The 20984-nt window shown below is 39.4% G+C and overlaps 1 protein-coding gene across 2 annotated transcripts in view; it reads left to right on the top strand.

Annotated features, from left to right (window-relative positions):
* The window catches only part of clstn2 (calsyntenin 2), a 189578-nt gene that overhangs the window by 156007 nt on the left and 12587 nt on the right, over nt 1-20984 (top strand). For both annotated transcript variants that reach the window (XM_034196160.1, XM_034196161.1), the window contains exons 10-12: nt 4357-4519; nt 15123-15289; nt 15975-16123. In XM_034196160.1, coding sequence (XP_034052051.1) covers nt 4357-4519; nt 15123-15289; nt 15975-16123 — 479 coding nt within the window. The remainder of the gene's footprint in view (nt 1-4356; nt 4520-15122; nt 15290-15974; nt 16124-20984) is intronic.

Raw genomic sequence — 20984 nt, forward strand, 5'->3', positions numbered from 1 at the left:
ATTTCAAAGCACCTTTGACATGAAGTATATTTCATCTTATGACTCACTCTTTGTTTAGCAGTTTCCCGTCTGTCACTGACATGTATCATATAGCTTCTCCCAATGGACATACTCTCAACTCAACTGAAAGTTGACCTTGATGCAATTTTGTTATAATACATTTGTTGAGTCTTACATGACGTGTACTCCATCTAACATTAGGCTTTTGCTGCTTTTGTATGACATGTTAAATGTGCACGCTGTTGAGGATCTTAGCAAAGCTCTTTTCATTCTTTCTTTCACGTTTTTCATAAATGTTTCTCTTTTTTCTGTATGCTTGTCATTCCCTACCACCACACTGACACATAATAGGCTTGCATCAATAATGCAGTGGCACAGCAGTGGCAGAAGAGAGGAGAGCAGAGGAATGTGAATAGGTAGAAAGGAGATGAAAAGGGAAAGAGAAGAGAGGTGCAAGTTAGGAAGGAATGATGAGGTGGAGGTGGGGATAGCAGGAGATGGGAGAACAGGAGAAAGTCGTTCACACAAAGGGCTACGAAAAAGAATAGATGAGGAAAACAGGGTAGTGTTGCCTAAAAGCTTCCTTTACATTATTCGTGGAAGTTAAATTCACAGAAGGTGAGCAATCATTATGTCTGAACAGCAAAAACATCAGCACAGATTTTTCAAGCACCAATCATTATATTATTTATTATAAAAATCAGTATACCCCTCACATCATGTGTAATGGCTTTGACCCGTGGTTTTACTACCAAAGCAGAATAAAAAAGCATGCCTGTCAGGCGCTGTTTATCACATCCAACGCATCTGAACACCGCTATATATTATGGTTTGTTTCCATATCCCATAGCTCCACAATGCATCAAAATAAACTTGACCCCATTAAAGGGCTTCTCAGCAGCCCACAGAATGTCCTCATTATTCTGTTTATGTCAGCAGATACAAAATGTCCCATTGCTATTTGTGAATAAGGGGTTGTGTTTGGTTTTCCTTCTAGCAACACGCACAATAGGCCGATCTAGTTCATTACCTGAAACCTCTAACCAATGTTCCACACAGAAAAAGATTCGGGACTCTGCTCTCCTTGTTACTAGTTAGTCTAGCTCACAGCGGACAGCACCTAATTGTTTTGCCAGAGATCCTTTGGGTGACAACCTAAATTCAGTCTCTAGACTTTCTAGGTCCAATTGGCCAAAAGGTCTTCTTTCTTTACTGCCGATGTATAAGATGTAATAGCCTCTCGTAAATACGCCGTGGCAGATTTCCCGAAGATAGACGGGCTTATCTCCTGTGTTTTATTCTCAGCAATAAAACACTTCTATTGCATGGTAATATACTCAGCAAAGGGATGTGACTCCATAAGCTAGGGTTTAGTTGGCAGCATCTACAATCTGAATCTTAGACAGGAGATGGCCAAAATGAGAGAGGAATGATCAGAAAATGTCTGGATATCAATTGTGCAGTTCTTGATCCAAACCATCACAGCTCTAAAAGCAAGGAATGTATATATCGTAGAGAGACACCATGTAGGATTATAAGGATAAAAGACTCAACATATCAGTATATCTGATATAGAAAACTCATGTACTCTCATTTGGAGTTGTAGGATGAGTAAAACACCTCTCTTGGCCATCGCTTTGACCTTGTTCTCACTGGCTAACTGAGCTCAAACTGTCTTTCTTTTCTCAGGGAAGTTCTTAAGGGTGAAATGACCTGAAAGTAAGTGGCAGCGATGATAAGAGCTGGTTGAAACTGGACCATCCTTTATCAAGGGAAAGGACATAATGCTGTCCCACAATTCCCTGCAGCATCATCATTTAAAGACACCATTTCATTAATGATGGCTCAGTTTCCCTGTGAGCCAACATGCTTATTCACAGGACCCTGGAACTGGGTGTCATCAATTACACCTGCTGTTTTTCTGATATGACACATTCAATGTCTGCTGTCAAAAAAGATGATTCCTAGCATTCCCTTTTTGCAGTCCTCAGCCTGTTCAATTGAACCATTGTAATCTTTGCTCAGTGATAAACAAAGATCCTGCCCCCTCAGGTGTGTTGTAGTAATCTGACATTCTGCTCCATTAGGTCGTAATGGCCGTAATTACGTAATGGCCGTAATAGGTACGTAATGTACTTCACTGTACTGAAGCAATCCGAGTGATAAAAGGAAGAAAGAAAAAAAAATGGAAATGTCGACATATCCCCCAAAAATGGTTTAATCCAAAGAACAGGTAATCTACTTGTAATCTACTTTTAAAATGATCGCTATCCTCTGTAAGTGCATCAAGTAACCCTCGCATTGAAACATGTGTTGGTTTGGGTGCAATTTGAGTTAAATGGGAGCCCAAAATGGAGAACATATGTATTTTAAAAAGCATTAGCAGGGGCATAGCCTCAGTGTCTGTCTGCCTGCCTCTCCTGCAGTCTCTCTGTTTTTTTAGACTCCTCTGGTGATTTTGTTCATCAGAAGCAGGCCTGCAATCTGCTTGGGGACAGGCTCCTTACCTATTTCAGAATGCATTGTGTTGTTACACTGTTGCAGAAACACTTTCAAGCTCCCGCTGACTAATGTGCCTTCAGACCAGTCTATGCTGCAGACGAGCTGTGTGAATACAAACATTCCTCAGCGGCAGAGAGGGTGCTGCTGATGGTAGCCACTAATGATGTGTGTGTGCATGCATTCGTAAAGGTTGAAAGTATGATTTCTCAAGTTTAGACCGTCAACAATATAAATAAATTGAGTGCTGCAGCTGGATTGGATTCAGAGCTTTCCTTAATGACTCTAGCCACTTACAGTATGTGCACATAAATGATAGAAGCCACTCTGTGAAGTTGATGTGTCTGACAAGATGGCATGTGTTCTTGTTTTATTATTTAGTCATGTTGCTGCGTAGTAAATCGAAACGAAAAGGGCATTTCCTTTCATTGTGTATGCATTAATATTCATGCAGTAAAGCTTGACTTGTGCACTGAGAGCTGCTGGAAAGGATGTTCCCACTTCATTGTGCATGCTTTTCTAGACAACAGAAATATTGACATTGATGATGTTGTTTGTTCGTGCCCTCTATTTCTGTCACTCAGTCCTGAACCTACTCCACTCTCTAAGAAGCACAGCAAGGAGGATTGGGGGTAACAAGATAAGAAATTAAGGGTTAATCAATCAGTCCCACAGAAGTACCACAACTCCATACCACAGCAACATGGAAATGTTTGTTGCTGTTTTTACTGGAAGTTAATATTTAAAGTGGTGGATTTTTTTGCCATTTCCCAAAGGATTTGTGTGTGTGTGTGTGTGTGTGTGTGTGTGTGTGTGTGTGTGTGTGTGTGTGTGTGTGTGTGTGTGTGTGTGTGTGTGTGTGTGTGTGGTGTGTGTGTGTGTGTGTGTGTGTGTGTGTGTGTGTGTGTGTGTGTGTGTGTGTGTGTGTGTGTGTGTGTGTGTGTGTGTGTGTGTGTGCTTCTGAGCCGTAGAAGGAAATCTAACAAAGACAAAAACAATCTGGTTGTTGTATCCTTTCCTGCTTTTTCTCTCTGTGTATCTTACATGAGCAGATATTCTCCTCTCCAAGGAAAATAGATTAATGTTGGATGTTAGTTTATCTGAATCCTTTAGACCTGCCTGATTTACAGAAAACACAAATGCAATGGTCATAAGAGGAGCAACAATAATCCACCGAAGTTGCTTTAAGGCCCTCATGCAATGTCGTAATAATTCCTTTGTGATGGTGAAATAATATTGCATATTTTTGATTAACTGGAATGAATCAGCCATACATTTGTCAATAACAACACATGAATCCTCATGTATATCTGCTAATTATTTATTAATTTCAGTAATTTTTCAGGCTTAAATTGATTGTTAGTTTTAGCTTTAACACATGTGTTTCTAAATTGTGTTTGTGGCAAAGTTGTTGGAAGGTATGTGTGTTGTACAAGTTTTTCAGATAGTCAGAGAATGTCTGTGATGGCTTCTAAAAAGACGCCAGGCACTCCACAGCCGTGTTTGTCGCTCATTGCGTGCGTTTAATGAACAGCTCATTAGAGGGAAACCTCATTAGCAATCTAACGACAGGGAGCAAATGATTCAGTGAAGGGGAATTTGTTGCCTCTCTCTCATTGAAGCTAGAAAGCTCGGAGTAAACATCCTCATCTCCATCTCTATAAACATAATCCTCCATGGAAAAAGGCTCCTAACCTAAATAAGACCCCGAAAAGAGATGTAGTTGCCAGAGTAATGTATTTTTAAAGCTGCCCTAATTTTGTGTACTATGAATAACCACAAATATTTCCTTTTTGAAAGCATGAAGTGGACATGCACTGTAGCTTAATAACACCCTAACCTCTCTCTCGTTTACAGATCTGTGACAAGGAATGGCACTATTATGTGATCAACGTGGAGTTCCCTGCAGTCACACTATTTGTGGATGGTGTTACCTATGAACCCTATCTGGTGACGGATGACTGGCCCATCCAAACAGCAAAGATTTATACGCAGCTGACTGTGGGCGCCTGCTGGCAAGGTCAGTGTGTGTGTGTGTGTGTGTGTGTGTGTGGGTGTGGGTGTGTGTGTGGTGTGTGTGGTGTGTGTGTGTGTGTGTGTGTGTGTGTGTGTGTGTGTGTGTGTGTGTGTGTGTGTGTGTGTGTGTGTGTGTGTGTGTGTGTGTGTGTGTGTGTTGTGTGTGTGTTGTGTGTGTGTGTGTGTGTGTTGTGTGTGTGTGTGTGTGTGTGTGTGTGGTGTGTGTGGTGTGTGTGTGTGTGTGTGTGTTTCTGAGATAAAGAGTAGCTTTAAAGCAATGCAGAAATCTGTCCATGGCATTGAAACTGAAAATCAGTCAGGAATGTGACTCTGATATTATTTGATGTTGTTTGGATGGTTTACAGGTATAGTTGCTCTTTATGTAACAGCCTTTACAGCTGGTGGCTTTGATATGTGTTTCCTTCACATTACATTAATTAATAGGTTGATAGGTCTGTTTTTCCTTTCAAGGGTCCTCCCCTTTTACTGTTTTGAGTAAGTTTCTTTTATTATTTCTGCATTTTTGTTTTTACTTCATTTAATGATATAACTTTTACCACAAACGAAAAAAATACTCTACTTAGACCTAGTATTTTGAACATATCTCTTCCACCTTGGCAGTACAGGACTGGGAAGAGATCATAAAATTAATGCACAGTGTTATCAAATATAATTACATTTTCTTTTGCAAAGCCAAACAGCCAGCAAAGAATGGCAACATATGGCAGGACATTGAAAGACTGCATGGAAAATGGCACAGAAGCCAAAGACATTGAACATTTCATTTGAAGTACAAACAGACAGAGAAGAAGCAGGAGACTTTGTGTTAAGATAAATAAAGAGATTAAGATTTATGCCCCAGGGCTGCAAGTATTTCTTCTTTGAAATGGAGAGGCACGATCCGAGTGGGTATTAAAACGGGAAGTTCTGCGTGTCAGTTCCAGCGGCAGGGAACGAGAGCGAGCAGTGATCACATTTGAATGAATAAGAGCTACCCTGCTGCCATGTTTACGACTTGAATAATTATATAAAAGGTCTTTACAGGAGGGCAGAAGGAGACGATAGTGATCCGTTCTGCAGCTTGCCTAAATCACGCTCATAACACTCAACAGTATCACCCAAAGCTTGGATCCTGATGGCACTTTTTGCCATCTAAATTTCTTTTCATCCTGTGCCCGATTGCAATTTCCTTTTTGTCATCATCATTTTCTTCCTTGCTTCATACAGGCCTCTCTTTCTTTCTCTTTCCATGAATCTCTGATTGTGAGAGAAAGCCCTGAAGGAAGGATTAGCTTGAGTGAATGGAGGACAACTTTGCCAGCTATTACATCCCAATGAAGCCGCTTTAAGCTTCACTAAGCCGCAACTGATAACTTTGCAAGCCATTAGCGAGCAAGATTGCCTTTCTCTCATTTCTCCATCCTCTTTTCCCCACAATCAACAACATAATGATGAGACGTGTGGCATGAAAGGCTGTGTTTTCACTGGCCCGAAAGCAAAATAGAAGACGTGTGTCAACATACAAGGTTAACAAGCTACTGTAATGGTTTTGTTCGGGGTTTATTTTTTAGGAAAAGAAAATCTGTTTGCCATCTTATTTCATTTGTTGTAGGAAGTGGGTGTGTAATTTCACAGCAACATCACACTACAGTATTTAAATACGTTACCAAGGAAGTGCAGAGCAGGCATTTACAGGCTGGGGTAGTTTGATGTTGATAATTAAATGTCAACAAACAGCATGTTATCAGTACGTATAATATTAGTTGCCGCTAGAGTATAAGGACATCGTGCTACTATTTTAGTTTTAGCACACAGTGAAATGAGAAAAGTCAAGATACATAATCTAATCTACAAGCACTATATAAATTGGTTTTTAAAATGATTGTAATCCTGTTGACCTTTACGGTTTTGACTCGTCAAAGCTGGAGAAGCATAGGGATAATATTGATTTTATTAAGGCTCTGTTGCATTCAGCTTGCAAGCAGAATAGAATAGTCAAGGAGCTTAATGAAATGCAGCAGTTATTTTTTGTTATTTAGTTCAGCGGTTAACAACAAGTTATAGCCATTTTATAGTCTTGAAATATCAATCCTTTAAATTATATAAATATATAACAAAAATGTTTTTCCTTTACGCCGAGTGAAAATGAGCAAAATTCTGAAGCAAGTCTTAACAAGCTATTCAATATAAATTAGCCCGGAGTGCTTATTTACAAAAGATCATATGTGTTAATGCTCACATATGTAAACGTATATGAAAGATCTGCAATGCATTGAGTTGTGTCCTTTTCCTCCTCATCTGTGTTGTTATGCATTTCCTTTTTTTATGAATTTATCAAACTCATACTGTCTGCAAATCAACACACAGGCAATCCGAAAGTTCAGTTTTGTTGTGAATCAGAAAGAAATTGTCTTGTTGAAAACCTTTCAACATGCATTTGTCAGGGAGATGAAGAAAGAGACTTAAGGGGCAGAATAATGATGAATATTTCTTCATGTGGAAAGAAAACGAGGTGATGGAAAATGTTCCCCACTTACACCTACTGTCGTCACTTAAACATAGTACTTACCATGCCTCTGTTAAAAAAGGGTATTGGCATAAAATAATCTGAATTATAAAGCCTGTAATAGTGCAGATGGGTTGTTCATGCTGTTTGTAGTTTTGCCACTCTCACGGTGGCTGATGGACAACAAGGTTTTTTCTATTTCAAATAAAACCAAAACTCTTTTGAATCATCTTTAGTTAATTTACGTTTTGCAAGTTTGACATCAGATTTGTTCATTTTTAACTGGCGGTAAGGCCTAATGGGAGCACAACATTGTTCCAGGACACCTTAACTATAACTGGAGTCATGTCTCCCCTCAAATATTTTTGTCCCAGAGGGAACTTGATACATCCAGCAGCATAGACGATATATATACATGTATATAGATATAAATATATAGGCTACATATAGTATAGAAGTGAGTGTTTATAGTAAATAGATAGGAGAATTGTATAGATCTAAACCGACAGAGGGTTAGGACTGAGAGAAAAAAATGCAATTACAAATCCATCTGATACTTCAGCACCGCAGACAGGGCCATGGATTTATCTATACGCAGCACAGCTAGGCTTCTGGTATTTCCAAATCATGGTCTGGATCATAGATTCTAACATGTAGAGACCTTAATATATAGCCTCACTGTCCAACAACAGTTCGACCAACAGCATCTCTTGTTTCAGATGGAAAGAAGAATAATATCAGTGACTGTTTACATGCACAAAAGAAATAAGGCTGAAAGAAGGCCTTTAATATCCAAATACAATTCTGTGTGACCCATGTCAAATACAGAATATTGTCATATTCAGAATATATTACTGTGCATGTAAACATAGTCATTGTCTTGTGACAAATAAAGTATAGAATTGCTCTAGGAAACTTAATTACGACAGTTGCCACATCATCTTAAATGTGTACTATAATAAAGCAATATAAGAAAAGGCTACTATCGCATTTTAGCTGTAAATTACCTACAAATCCCAGCAATACACTATTATTATATGTATATAATATGTTAATTTGATTTGGTTGTGGTCTAGATAAGAAATATTCTCCATGAGGGTAAAATAGCAAGAAAGCTTAAATGGCTAAACTATTTAAAATGTGATGTTTAGTGAAAGGAAAATGACAAATACCAGAAGGAAATCTTATAGCTCTGTAACACCTATTTGTTTTTAGGCTTGACCCTGCATACATATACAGAACAAATACAAACTGTCAAAAAGTTCCTCGGCTGATTTTATACTGAGGTTGGGAAAAAATACAGGATAAGTTCTGTCTAACTTTCCGCCCCGAACCAGCTTGTCTGTGATTCTGAGTGGTAGTGAATAGATCCTGCTGTTTTAAAGCATACCAGATGCTGTAATGTTGTTTACATGGTTATTGCAAACCATTTGACTCCTAACTGTTCTTGGAGAACATGAACTGCATCCTAAAATGCATCACCAGTGACCGCCCTCAGAGCTCCAGAAGATAGACATGATATGACACAGTGGGCTGTTGCTCTGATTAAAAGGTGACGAAAGATCTTAATGCAACCAAAATATCAATAATCTGTGTCGGAGACAAGTTACTAGACTTTTCAAATGTTAACATAGTAGTTTACATAATAGTGTAAACTCATTGTATGAGGATATGTGATGCTGTTTGATGCAGATTGTATGAGAAGAACGGCATTATCCCACTGTTAGTGGAATTTGCAGCAGAAGTCTCCTGCTGCCTATATGCTGAAGGCACTTGTTTGACGTTTCTGTGACAGGATCTTCTCTCTCAGCCGACATGTTGAAACACCCCTGTATGATTCACATTGACAGAGTGGAGAGAGTAGATGCCTCCAGCCCCATGCTGGCTGCTACTGTAGCTGCTGTTCTCAGTAATATCTGCTGTTACTGCCTCTCGTTCCCCTGAGCCCCGCTGCACAGAGTAGTTCAGGAGAGGAGAAGAACATCCAGGCTGTGTTAAATTAAGTGGGTTAGTAATCTCAGACAACAAACTAAATTATTTAATCAACTTTCAGGCCCTGAAGAACATCAGTATGACAGTAAGGGGTTTATACAGTATAGAGCAGTGGTTCTCAAACTTTTTTCAATAATGTACCCCCTTTGAATAAAATATTCCGCCAAGTACCCCCTGATCAGCGCAAAAACAATTTGTTCGGGACAAAATGCCTATATAAAGAGGTACTGTACAGTACAGTGCTGCACCATCAGTGTCTGATTTATTAAAACAACAACAGTAACGGCCCGTCCACACTACAGCTTCGACAGCTTCAAAAACGGTTTCCAACGCGTCTGCCCATTCACTTTGAATGGGGTGACGTCACGTTGCCTCGCTTTTCGCCGAACTGAATGGTGGGTAGCATAGCGGTCCGTCTCCGGCGTTAGAAGTTGAACAATGTTCAACTTCTGACCCCGGAGACGCCGGAGTAGCCAGCGCCAGCCAATCAAATCCCGTTTCTGAAAATCTGACAGCTCAAGCCCTAGCCAATCAAACCGCGTCTAAGCTGGGAGAGATATCCCGCCGTTCATTTCTATATTTCAAAAAAAGATGGAGGAGAAACTAATTATCGCCGTAGCAAATCACCCAGTTTTGTATGACCAGACCCTCTTCACCTACCGGGATACAAACCGGAAGAACCAGTAATGGAGGGAGGTGGCAGAGACAGTGGGTGAAACTGGTAGGTTTTCGCCTGTTTGGGGAGTTTATATATATATTGCTCGCATAAAATCTCCGGGGTTTTTTACTTTGTATGTCGGGGGCGGGAGATTCATGTGATTGGTTGTTGGTCGCGGTGCTCGAATAAAATCCCCAAGCTTCAGACACGCCCAGCTCCAAGCTTTTTTTGAAGCTGTAGTGTGGACGGGCCGTAACTGAGAAACACTTAAATGCTACAATTCAAATGTTTACAATCCATCACTAAATTCATGGCAAACCAATTTTAACATCATGCAATAACACTAAGACGACATTAGTTGCATTGAACTGATCTTTTTAATAAGTTGTACTTACAATGTAGTGAGAAACATGGGCTTGTGCTTCACTGAGGACCTTTGTCATTCTGACAGGGAGGCAAACTGCAGTTATGACACTTCACGTTTTGAAATATGTGTAACTCTGTTCATATAAAACCCACACTGCTCAAACTTCGTTACTTTTCCTAAAATGTGTATATTTATTTATTTTGGGGCGTGGGGAATGAAGAGGAAAAAATATATGAGCATGTTATGAGCATCGGATTTTGACCCCTCATATAAACATATAATGCTGCGCTATATTTTGCGGCCACACGCCGTTGCCAAGCAACACTTATTGTTTAGGTCCTTTGATAAGCAGGCAGTCATATCATTAACTAGAACTAGCTAGATCTGATAGATTTGGACAAAAACGTGAGTGAAGTATAACCGGACGCGAGAGAGAGATCAGATATCAGATCAGCTGCTGCTGACGGAGAACACGCAGCTCTTCCGGATCACAGCTCCGCCGCTGTGACGGACCGGTGAGCGGACCAAAATACACTAAGAGTTAGACCTAACACACTTAGCTAGTAAATCTACTCTGGAACAAGCTAAACTAGTTATACATATATGTATTCTTTACTGTCGGGTCACTCATTACATGTTCAGCGAGCTGCACGAGACTGACGGGCTGTCAGGAGAGGGAGAGGAAAAGAGAGCACCCTGTTTATTTTTCCCATTTTATTATCCAGAATTTCTGTAAACCTTTGAATAAAGTAGCCTAGTTAATCTACTATTAGTAGTTTGTTTAAATGCATTAATTATGTTTTGTTTTTTTCATTAACATAAAATAAATCTCACGTACCCCCTGCAGTACTCCAACGTACCCCTAGGGGTCCGCGTACCCCCATTTGAGAACCACTGAGTGGCCAATTTACAAAAGGATTGTGTGGCTTTTAGGGGCTGCTAAAACTGTCCAAATTAAACAAAAGGAACCGTGTGAATCTCAAAGCAAGTGCAAGGGCTGAAATGCACCTCCCACCTGCTTTGCCAAAGAAAAAAGCCTCTGGTTTCTAATTTGAACATATTTAAAATAGTAAACATACAAACACTTAGTGTAAAATTGGCCCTTTTATGAGCCTCATTGCAAAAACAATCCTAAACTGATGCACATTTGAGTGATGTCCGTTAAAAACTCATTTATTAGAGTGTAGTCATTGCATTGACACAGTTGCACTGTAACAGGATGCAATGACACTTGTTTCATGAGAAATAAACGAATTAATTAAATACATGGGGACTAAAGATTGAAATAACTGGTGAATCTTTGCCTTGAGCGTAAACGCACACAGCATCTCTCTTAAATTGGAGGCTTATCGTTTCTACTGCAGGGGGATCGCTGCAGGTATTTAATTAACTCAAAAACAAGCCTCAAATGTCTAAACTATTAAGATAAAACAATGTAATTAATATTTTTCCTGTTTTATTTCAACCTCCCGGAAATGTGTGCTGTGCGGCGCAGAGGCGTATATGGCAAATACGAATGAAAGAGAACAATATAGTTAATAGTTAAATATATTTTTGAAAAGCAACAGGGTTGACTTAGATTCTTATAAAGATTTCCAGCACTTAACATAATTAATTGTCTTGTGTTGTGAAATAAAAAAAAATGTGCTACTGTATGCTGAGTTGTAATTACACTTCATATTTTAATAACATTTTAACAGAGTTGTATCTAAGGTTTAAAGTAACATCTGAAAAGGTGTATTGCTTTTGCTATTCATTTAATAAATTGAGCTTTTGAATATTGTTGTATCGAGATAGAAATAGAGTATGTCCCTAATTATACAGTAAATTCAAAAGGGGTGCAGCAATACAGTCAAGGAACATGTGAAATGTGTAGTTTTGAAAGAGGCCATTAGAAATATTAGATGTATAACAGTAATACAAAATGTCAGCTGGGATGCATTTTATTCTGGTGAAATGCACATGTTGGAGACTTGACCTGACTGGAATATCATTCCCAGGCCTAGACTTAAAAGCTGACCTAAAAGACACACCAGTGGTTCTCAACTGGTCAGGCCTCGGGAGCCACTTTGTCAATAAATCGTGACCCGAAATTTTGAACCACTCAAATCTATTCAACAAAAAATTGTGCTGTAATACGCTTTTCAGCATACATTATCAATTAAACTGAAGTACAGTGAGTGCATATATCCCTTCACAGAACTAAAGTAAAAAGGTTTAATGAGATGATGGAATCAAAGGTGAACTGCATAACATAAAAAGGCACACATGCTGAAAACCCAACCCAAGAGGGGGATCTGGGGGGATTCTCTAAGAAAATAACCCGACATATTAATAATATGTTATGCCATTGTTTGTTTTTCATTTTGTTCTGAAGCTGAACTTGCTGCTCCTCACAAAGAGAAGAGCAAAGAGGAGATAGTCTGTGTGAATTACTTTAAATTGTGGGTAAGGGTAGATAGCCCCCATTGTTCTGTGACCTGTCAATCATCAAACCGGGGGTCATATCTCATTATGTGTTCATTTTGATCTGAAGTTGTACCCATGGATGTATAAAGAATTGTTCTACCGCAAAGTTATTCTCCGTGGGGACTTCCGGCAACAATCTGGATTCTGATTGGCCAGAAGACTCGAAAAAACATCAGCAAAGATGTTTTATTGAGAAGATGATCACCACATGACAGAAGTTTTCAAAAAACGTTTATGGTCTCCGGTACTTCCAGTCCGCTAGAGACGGCGAAGTCCCTCCCCTTCCGGTGGGACTCATGGGACCTTATTTCGGAAAAAGTTTGAAGTCAATGGAGAGAGAAAGATTATCTTTTGATCCCGTTTGAATTGTGCCACGAGATTACACATATGATGTTTGTCAATCTTAAATAATAATTTTCATGTCAAAAAAGTCACAGTTTGTCGTAAAACCGTAAGACTATGAAAAATACGCAACTAGAAAGACTACAAATCCCAGAATCCCGGTCCCGACTAACTCCCCTTGTGTGTATGTACAGCTCTCAACATGCCCAGACTTGTAGTGATTTTCACCTCTTTTAATACTTTTTGCCTTATTCTGAAAGAAATAATTGAAATGTGCCAACGTGACGGCCGTCTTGGTATGTGGTGCGAGACGGGAGATGAAGGTCATTGAGCGGTTTCACACCAAAAAAAAGTGTTACTTCACAGTTTTACGACACATTTTTAGTTTTTTGACTTTATTAAATTATCTTTTAAATTGACAAACATCATATGTGTCATTCGTGGCACAATTCAAACGGGATCGAAAGATAATCTTTCTCTCTCCATTGACTTCAATGCATAACTTTTTCGAAATAAGGTCCCATGGAGCTCAACCGGAAGAGGAGGGACTTCGCCTCTCTATTGCATGCACAGCGTTAAAATCGGGCCTTCAAAATAAAAGTTTGACTTTTTTCCGCAAAAAAAAAAGAATTTCAATTTATTTTTTCTTCACTCACACATCTGCGACCCACTCGAAACGGGTCATCGGCCCACAAGTTGAGAACCACTGCGAACCTTTATGATTTAGTGGAAATTACACACTTAATCAGAAGTGGTGAAATTGCACTGCAGGGCAGAGCCGGCCATTTTACTCTGAATAAAAAAAGTGCTCTCTTAAGAAGATGTCATGGCTCAACTGAATTTGACTGCAACACACACACACTCAGTGCCAATGTGTGCCTTCCATTACGGTTCCATATATTTAGCATGAAGGGATTTATTTCTCTCACTCCTTGCTGCAGTTGCAGAAAAGGTCAAGCACGCGTTACATCCGTCAAACTGGTACTTCTGAGTCAATACATCAACCTGACGGAACGTGTCAAAGTATCTGCTTTATTGTCAGGTGTTAAATATATCAACAAATATTGCCACCTGTTCTTAAGTAGCTTCTTCTCTTAATTCAACATTGTTTGACAAAAGCTCTCACTAAAGGATAAATGTTGGTGTAGAAAACTAAATCCAGAGATGTAATCATGAGCATTTATTTTTATTTTTAATTAGAATTTACAGGTTCAAGCTTAATGACGTCCATTTAAATAAAAATAAAACACCCTTAAATATGTTGATTTGAATTTCACTTGAAATGTGGAAACCATGAAAACATTTCTTATAATTGTATTAGAATTGTATTCAGACCTGTTTTGCATGCTTCTTTTCTTACATCCTTTGTGAAAAATAACTTCTAAATACTTCATAACCTGCTATCCATTTGGGTCATGTAAGCTGTTTCTGAGAGATTCACAGATGTTATTTTGGGAAAAGTATGCTTGCTTTTTCCTTTGAAACATACATAATGAATGTTGTTGTCTCCGTTACCCTGCAAAGGCTCAGTAAAAACAGGTTTGAACCCAAAAGCTTCACTCTGAAACCAGGCCTGTTAAATATAAAGTTCAAGTTGATGTTAGGTCAGGCTAGAGAGCACAAGTCCAAAGACAGGCAGGAGACAGGGACAGTTTCATCCCACAGGCCAGAAGACTATTAAACACCTGAACTTTTGAAACAACATCCATAACATTCATCTGGCTGCAACTTAGAAATGATTTATCTAATATATCATATTCCAATCACTTGTATATACTGTAGACTCTTATTGCACTATTTCACAATTTTACTATTTTTCTCTTTATATTTACTTGCACTATTTTTTCTGTTTTTCTGTTTTATTGTGTTGCACTGTTGGAGGAGCCTGTGACCTAAGATTTTCATCGTCATAACTACACTGTAGCTATGTGTGTATGACTAATACAAGCCTTGATCCTTGAAGAAGAGCCAACGGCCTGGCAATAATATATGTTTGTGGGACAGTGGAGGTGGGAACTGGTGTGATTTTGTGATGGGGGTTACTGAAGTGTCTGAGGACAGGATAGATGTTAGTAGATGGCAGGGGGGGAGGGAACAAGGAAAATGTGAGAGTAGGAATTGGCGGACATTGTGACATTCCCAATCTTTATCTATCAAACTGACCTTTTTGCCGCACCTCTCCTCTCCTTTATTCCACTTCTGTCCTTTACTCTCTCATATGTCACTTCTCCCATTCTCCTGATTGTGTTTCTCTCCTCTATCTCTCGCTCTAGGGGGTGAGGTAGGTACCCCGAGGTTCACCCAGTATTTCCGTGGCAGCCTGTCAGGTCTGACAATCCGACCGGGCCGCATCGAAACCCAGAAGGTTATTTCCTGTTTGCAGGCTTGCAAAGAAGGCCTTGATATTAACTCACTGGAAAGCCTCGCCAAGGACATCAAGGTGCATGGAAACAAACCCACTCAACACTTACAAATGTCATGTCGATGTGGCACAAATCTGCTCAAATCGTCAATGTTTTAACGAGGATTTAAAATAGTTCTGTCCCTGTCCAAAGAAATTGTGATTCAACATGTTGTTCCAAAAATCCTCAATAAATGTTTTAAATCACGCTAAAAAGTATTACAATACTGCCTTACATTTTTCAGCGATCCAATATTTTCATTCATTTCATTTCACAGATACAAGACACAAGTTTTTTAATTGGACATCCTTTTTGGTGAAAAATACAAAAAGGAACATTGAGAGTCTTTTCTAACTTGCTTCATATTTCCTGTATTTGTTTTTATCTGGTTCTATGTTTCACTTTCCATAACAGCAAGTTTTCAAGTCATTTGTAATGACCGATGTTAGAAATGTACCATTATCAATTTATTGGTAGTGTTTATTCATCAAAATCCACAATAAAATGATATATAGACCCAACCCTAGCCACCAGAAGAACTCATGTGTCACTTCTAAGCAGAACAGGATGTAACTCGATATAACTTAGCTAATAAACAGAGTCTAGTTAAAGCTATTGTTGCACATGTTTTCCCTCAAAAGACACACAAAATGTAAGTTAGCTTAACCACATTGTCTGAATCTGGAGATCTGAACGTCTCTTTGTGTTTGTTTGTGTCTCCAGTTCCATTTTAACCCCGCTCAGTCCGTGCTGGTGGTGGAGGGAGAGGATCTGGACAGCATCAACACAGCCATGACCAAGGTCTCCTACATTAACTCTCGCCAGTTCCCTACATCAGGCCTTCGACGGCTGCACATCACCACCACAGTACAGTAAGTGCAAATACAATTAGAGCATGTATTTTAAGACTTCGTTTTTATGTTTTCACATTTGCTGCCCCGCTGGGTCACTGTCACTGAGCAGTTGTGAGATTTCAGAAAAAAACATCAGAAGCACAATTCATCTTTATCAATATAATTGCGATGTACAGATCTGTGGCTTCATGCTGTTTGTGTGGGTGTGGATTTGAACTTTTCATCACTCACATCTTTGTTGCACATTTAGCAGGTATCCAGTTATTGAATAAAATGTGGGATGATCCGTATATAATATAGGACAAGTTTGTCAAATCATGTAACCTACAAACAGCCAGAGGAGTTTTAAAGTATTAACTGAAGGCTCTTTCAGATGTGGGGTCTGTCTTGTCTCTGTCTTTAAGCCTCAAAACTCCCAGTGCGATGGCAAAGATGGATCATTAGTGCAAAAACTATTAAAGTATGAAACAGACCAGCTGGCCGTTAAGGACATTAAGCCTTCGGGCGAACACAAAGGGCATCTTGCTAGCGTCTACTTGTACTTGCTTTTTGTTTCTATCTTTTTTCATTCCTCCGTTTTCTGTCAGTTTTTTCCGCTGTATATCTTTCTGTGATTCTATCTCCTGATTTGATTAGACTTTGTCTTTTCCCCAGGATGCTGATGTCAGTCAGTGTGTTTGTACCAAGCGCATTATCTTGACATACTGTAATGAAATCAAAAAGCACTCTGCTGGTCCACAACAACGTATCATGAAAGTGGCTGCCTCCTTGATATTTGCAAAGGATATTAAAAGGATTAATACTTATCTCGTTGGTGCCCCCTGACATTTTCTTTAATGCCATCATCTGAAAAAACTCCCCTTTCATGCATGACATATGATAATGTGATGGACAGGTAATAATTGACTGACCCCTTCTTGCTCCTGCTAGCATAACTTGATTTATGTTCATCATTGTATGATCAGAAACACATGATTTCACCATATGTGTAATGTACATCATGTTAACTGTAAATCATAAAGCAACGCAATTCCTTGTGTGTGTGTGTGTGTGTGTGTGTGTGTGTGTGTGTGTGTGTGTGTGTGTGTGTGTGTGTGTGTGTGTGTGTGTGTGTGTGTGTGTGTGTGTGTGTGTGTGTGTGTGTGTGTGTGTGTGTGTGTGTGTGTGTGTGTGTGTGTGTGTGTGTGTGTGTGTGTGTGTGTGTGTGTGTGTGTGTGTGTGTGTGTGTGTGTGTGTGTGTGTGTGTGTGTGTGTGTGTACGTACGTACTGGAGAGCCTGTTCATGTGTCTGCTCCACTCTCCACGCCCTTCCAGCGCCTGTTCATTTGTTGAGCAGCAAGTACAGACAGGTCAAATCAGCTTGGAAGTGTGCGGGTCGATAGTGAGGCGCGAGCTCGGGGAGAAGCAGGGACAGGCTGTCTCACTCCGAGCAGATCTTCGGCGCTCCCCTCGAGATAAAGACAGATAGATCCGCCTCTACTCTCAGCAGCAGATGTGTTGAATCTGCCATCTGTGACTGAAAAACAATAATATGTAGTCCAATTACACATTGTTGATATTCCTCCTGCAGGTGTTTTGTTGTTTGTGGCTGCTTTGTGTCTCTGGGTGTGAAGTCCTGACAAGTAGCAGGATAGGTTCAATGATAATTGTCACTTCACTATTCACATCCATCTTTGTATTTAATGCTTCTTTTCAAATGGTTTATTTTTCATTTCTGACATGTATTCCTGTATGGGCAAAAGCATAGGTCAGGGCGAATTGCTTTTAAGCACTTTACATTTTATATTGATGTGTCCCTTTATTTCAAAATTTAAATTTCTGTGATTTCAACATGGAACTATTTATCCTGTAGATTCTTAATCCCCTATGGCAGGGGTAGGCAAGTAAGTTTGGCCGTGGGCCAATTTTTTGCTGAGCCGCAAGATGGCGGGCCAGAACATAATCAAAGCGTAATTCAAGGAATTGATTTTGGTAAGAGGGCGCAGCGCCCCTGTTCCCCGGCTCAGAAAAAACTCTGATATCGCTGATAACCCCCATCAACACTATGATGCGCAGTCAGATCCGCTGATTGGTTCACTGATGATATAACCCAATCCAGAGCCTTTGGCTAGACCCGCCCAAAGGGAGGCTTGTCCTCTCTAGCCCCATTTCAGTCCCAAAGCCAGGGCTATTATCTGTATTTTAACAGACTTATCTTTTAAATTGAGGTGTATTTATTGTTCTCTTCAAAGTTTATTTTTCTCTGAAATTGTAGGGAGGATGGTCCTCCCTTTCCTCAATGGACGAGCCTCCACTGAGTAAAGTAGAGTTATTAACTAGGTAGCAGTGTTATTTAACATGCTTTTATTCTGATAAGTATTGTCAAGTTCTCTGGGTTTTTGGCATTTATTTGAGTGTTTGCCCACATTTGAGAGGCTTGAGGGACAACTGGAATCCTTTTTCCTTTTCTTTATTTCAACTTTTCAAGGACACATTAGGATTCTTTCAGGTTGAAAACCTTTAAAAAAATACCAAAGGACAAAATAAATCAATTACAGCAGTTTTTCTTTGCAATTTCATATATTATAACCTAAATTAATCATTAACCAAGTATTTTACTCAAACTCAATGTATTTAATAGTTAAATAAGTACTTTAATTGACCTGGTTCCCCCCAACCACACATTTGCCATATGTGACCCGCTCTATCGAAATCAGTCGGAAGTCGCAACGGCTCATTTCAAAATAAACGTGGATTTGCGTAAAAAAATATTTTTTTGGGGATCGGGTGTTTCGTTTGATTTTAAATAAACAAAGTCTTGGCTTTCAGAATATGTTACATATACATTTGTATTTCCAAATTCACACGATAAATACATGTTTGAAGCTTGTAAAGGGAATATGACAGCTCTCCCTCGCCACTCTGCTCTTCCACAGCGTCGCTTCCCCTCCCTCCGCTGACATTATGAATGTAAGCGGATATGTCGGGACAGAATTTATTTTGACTAATTTGAAACTTACCGGTCATGTTTCAATAATAATAATAAGAGTTGTGTAGCAGAGTTTCCGTTAGCAGGTAATCACCGGACTATGACCGGATATGCTGATGTTTAAAACTCAGTTAATGGGGCTCATTTTTATATTGCTTCAGTTTATAATCGTAACAGATCAAAAAATTCAGATTCATTTTTCCATAAATGATTCCACAAACAACAAACAACATAATTATTACATTCAAACAAACTACTTGTAGTAGATGAAGTACATTATTCAAAAGTTTACATTAACTTTGAATAATAACACGGGAGAAACGGATCCTCTCTTTTCCTCTCTCCCTCTCTCTCCTGACAGCCCGTCAGTTTCTCATGCAGCTCGTTAAACAGAGGGCGGGGCTTCAGGTGATCATGCAGAGCTGCGTGTCTCCATTAGACTCAGCAGCTGATCTGATCTCTCTCTCAGGTCCGGTTATACTTCACTCGCGTTTATGTCCATATCGATCAGATCCAGCTCTCCTGATCGGCCTTTATAGAGAGCACCGATCAAACTATTAAGAGTGAATATCGGCCGATAATGACCGGCGGCCGATCGATCGGCGGCTAACGGAAACCCTGATGTGCGACTGTCGGTCCTATGTTGTAAAAAAAAATAAAAAATAAAATAAAAAGATCAAAATAATATTTTATTTTTGATTCTCAAAATTACGGGCCAAATATTATTGCTGGCGGGCCAACAATGGCCCGCGGGCCGCCTGTTGCCGACCCATGCCCTATGGTATGGTTGATTCAGTTTAAATGTGACTTTCAGAAAGGGGGCAGAGCGGTAACTATACAAAAAAAGCTCAGGACACTAAAACCTATTTTTGACATTTTTGCAAAATATATGAACTTTTGAAATGTAAAGGAGAGTTTTTTTTATGATTGTGGTAAAAAGAGAAAAAGGATTTGGAACCAGAAGGTGATATTCCCATTGTCCAAAATCCTTAACAACAATAGCTAGGCTACTGTCAGATACATCTGGTCCAGACCGTCTTCACAGTACTGATAAAGTTTGTAGTTCTAAGATAAGGATTTTTTAAAATATATTTTAGCATGAATATTTGGAACAACTTGATTTGAAACCAAGTTTGAAGTGATTAAACAAATGTTTCTGTAAATCCATTATGTTTGTTCAGCCTGTAATCAGCAGTGTTTTTCGAGCTCTTATACTGAAACGCTGTATTTCTGTCTTTTTGCATATTTTACTCACAAAAGACAGCATTAGAGTTAAATCAAATAAGCACCGAGTATTAACACCTGTGCTGTGTAAATGTGTACCCTCTCTGTGTGTGTGTGTGTGTGTGTGTGTGTGTGTGTGTGTGTGTGTGTGTGTGTGTGTGTGTGTGTGTGTGTGTGTGTGTGTGTGTGTGTGTGTGTGTGTGTGTGTGTGTGTGTGTGTGTGTGTGTGTGTGTGTGTGTGTGTGTGTGTGTGTGTGTGTGTGCGAGAAAAAAAAAAGAGAATGTCGAAAAGCTGAACGCAGGTGGCGAAAAACAAATCTCCAGGTTCACTTTGAAATCTAAAATCGAATCCTTTATAATTTGGAATTGAAAAACGCACGACAGTCTTTCTTCTCTGACATCATTACCAAAAACAACGCACGTGCCTTCTGCCTTGTTTGCTACTGTCGACAGACTAACTAACCCCCCAGTGTCAGTAGCCTCTGAATTTCTATCCACCAGGGCGTGCAATGATTTTGCCTCCTTTTTCACTGACAAAATTCAGAAAATCAGACAAGCAGTTAGTGCCTCTGCATCAGGTACAGCAAATGTGTTGTCTCTGTGTCCACTTAAAATCAATTCAAACACCATGACACAATTCCATCAGATTAATGATAAAAACCTAGAGGACATTATTCAACTTCTGAA

This window comes from Gymnodraco acuticeps, unplaced genomic scaffold (assembly GCF_902827175.1).
Source record: "Gymnodraco acuticeps unplaced genomic scaffold, fGymAcu1.1, whole genome shotgun sequence".
Classification (NCBI taxonomy): Eukaryota; Metazoa; Chordata; class Actinopteri; order Perciformes; family Bathydraconidae; genus Gymnodraco; species Gymnodraco acuticeps.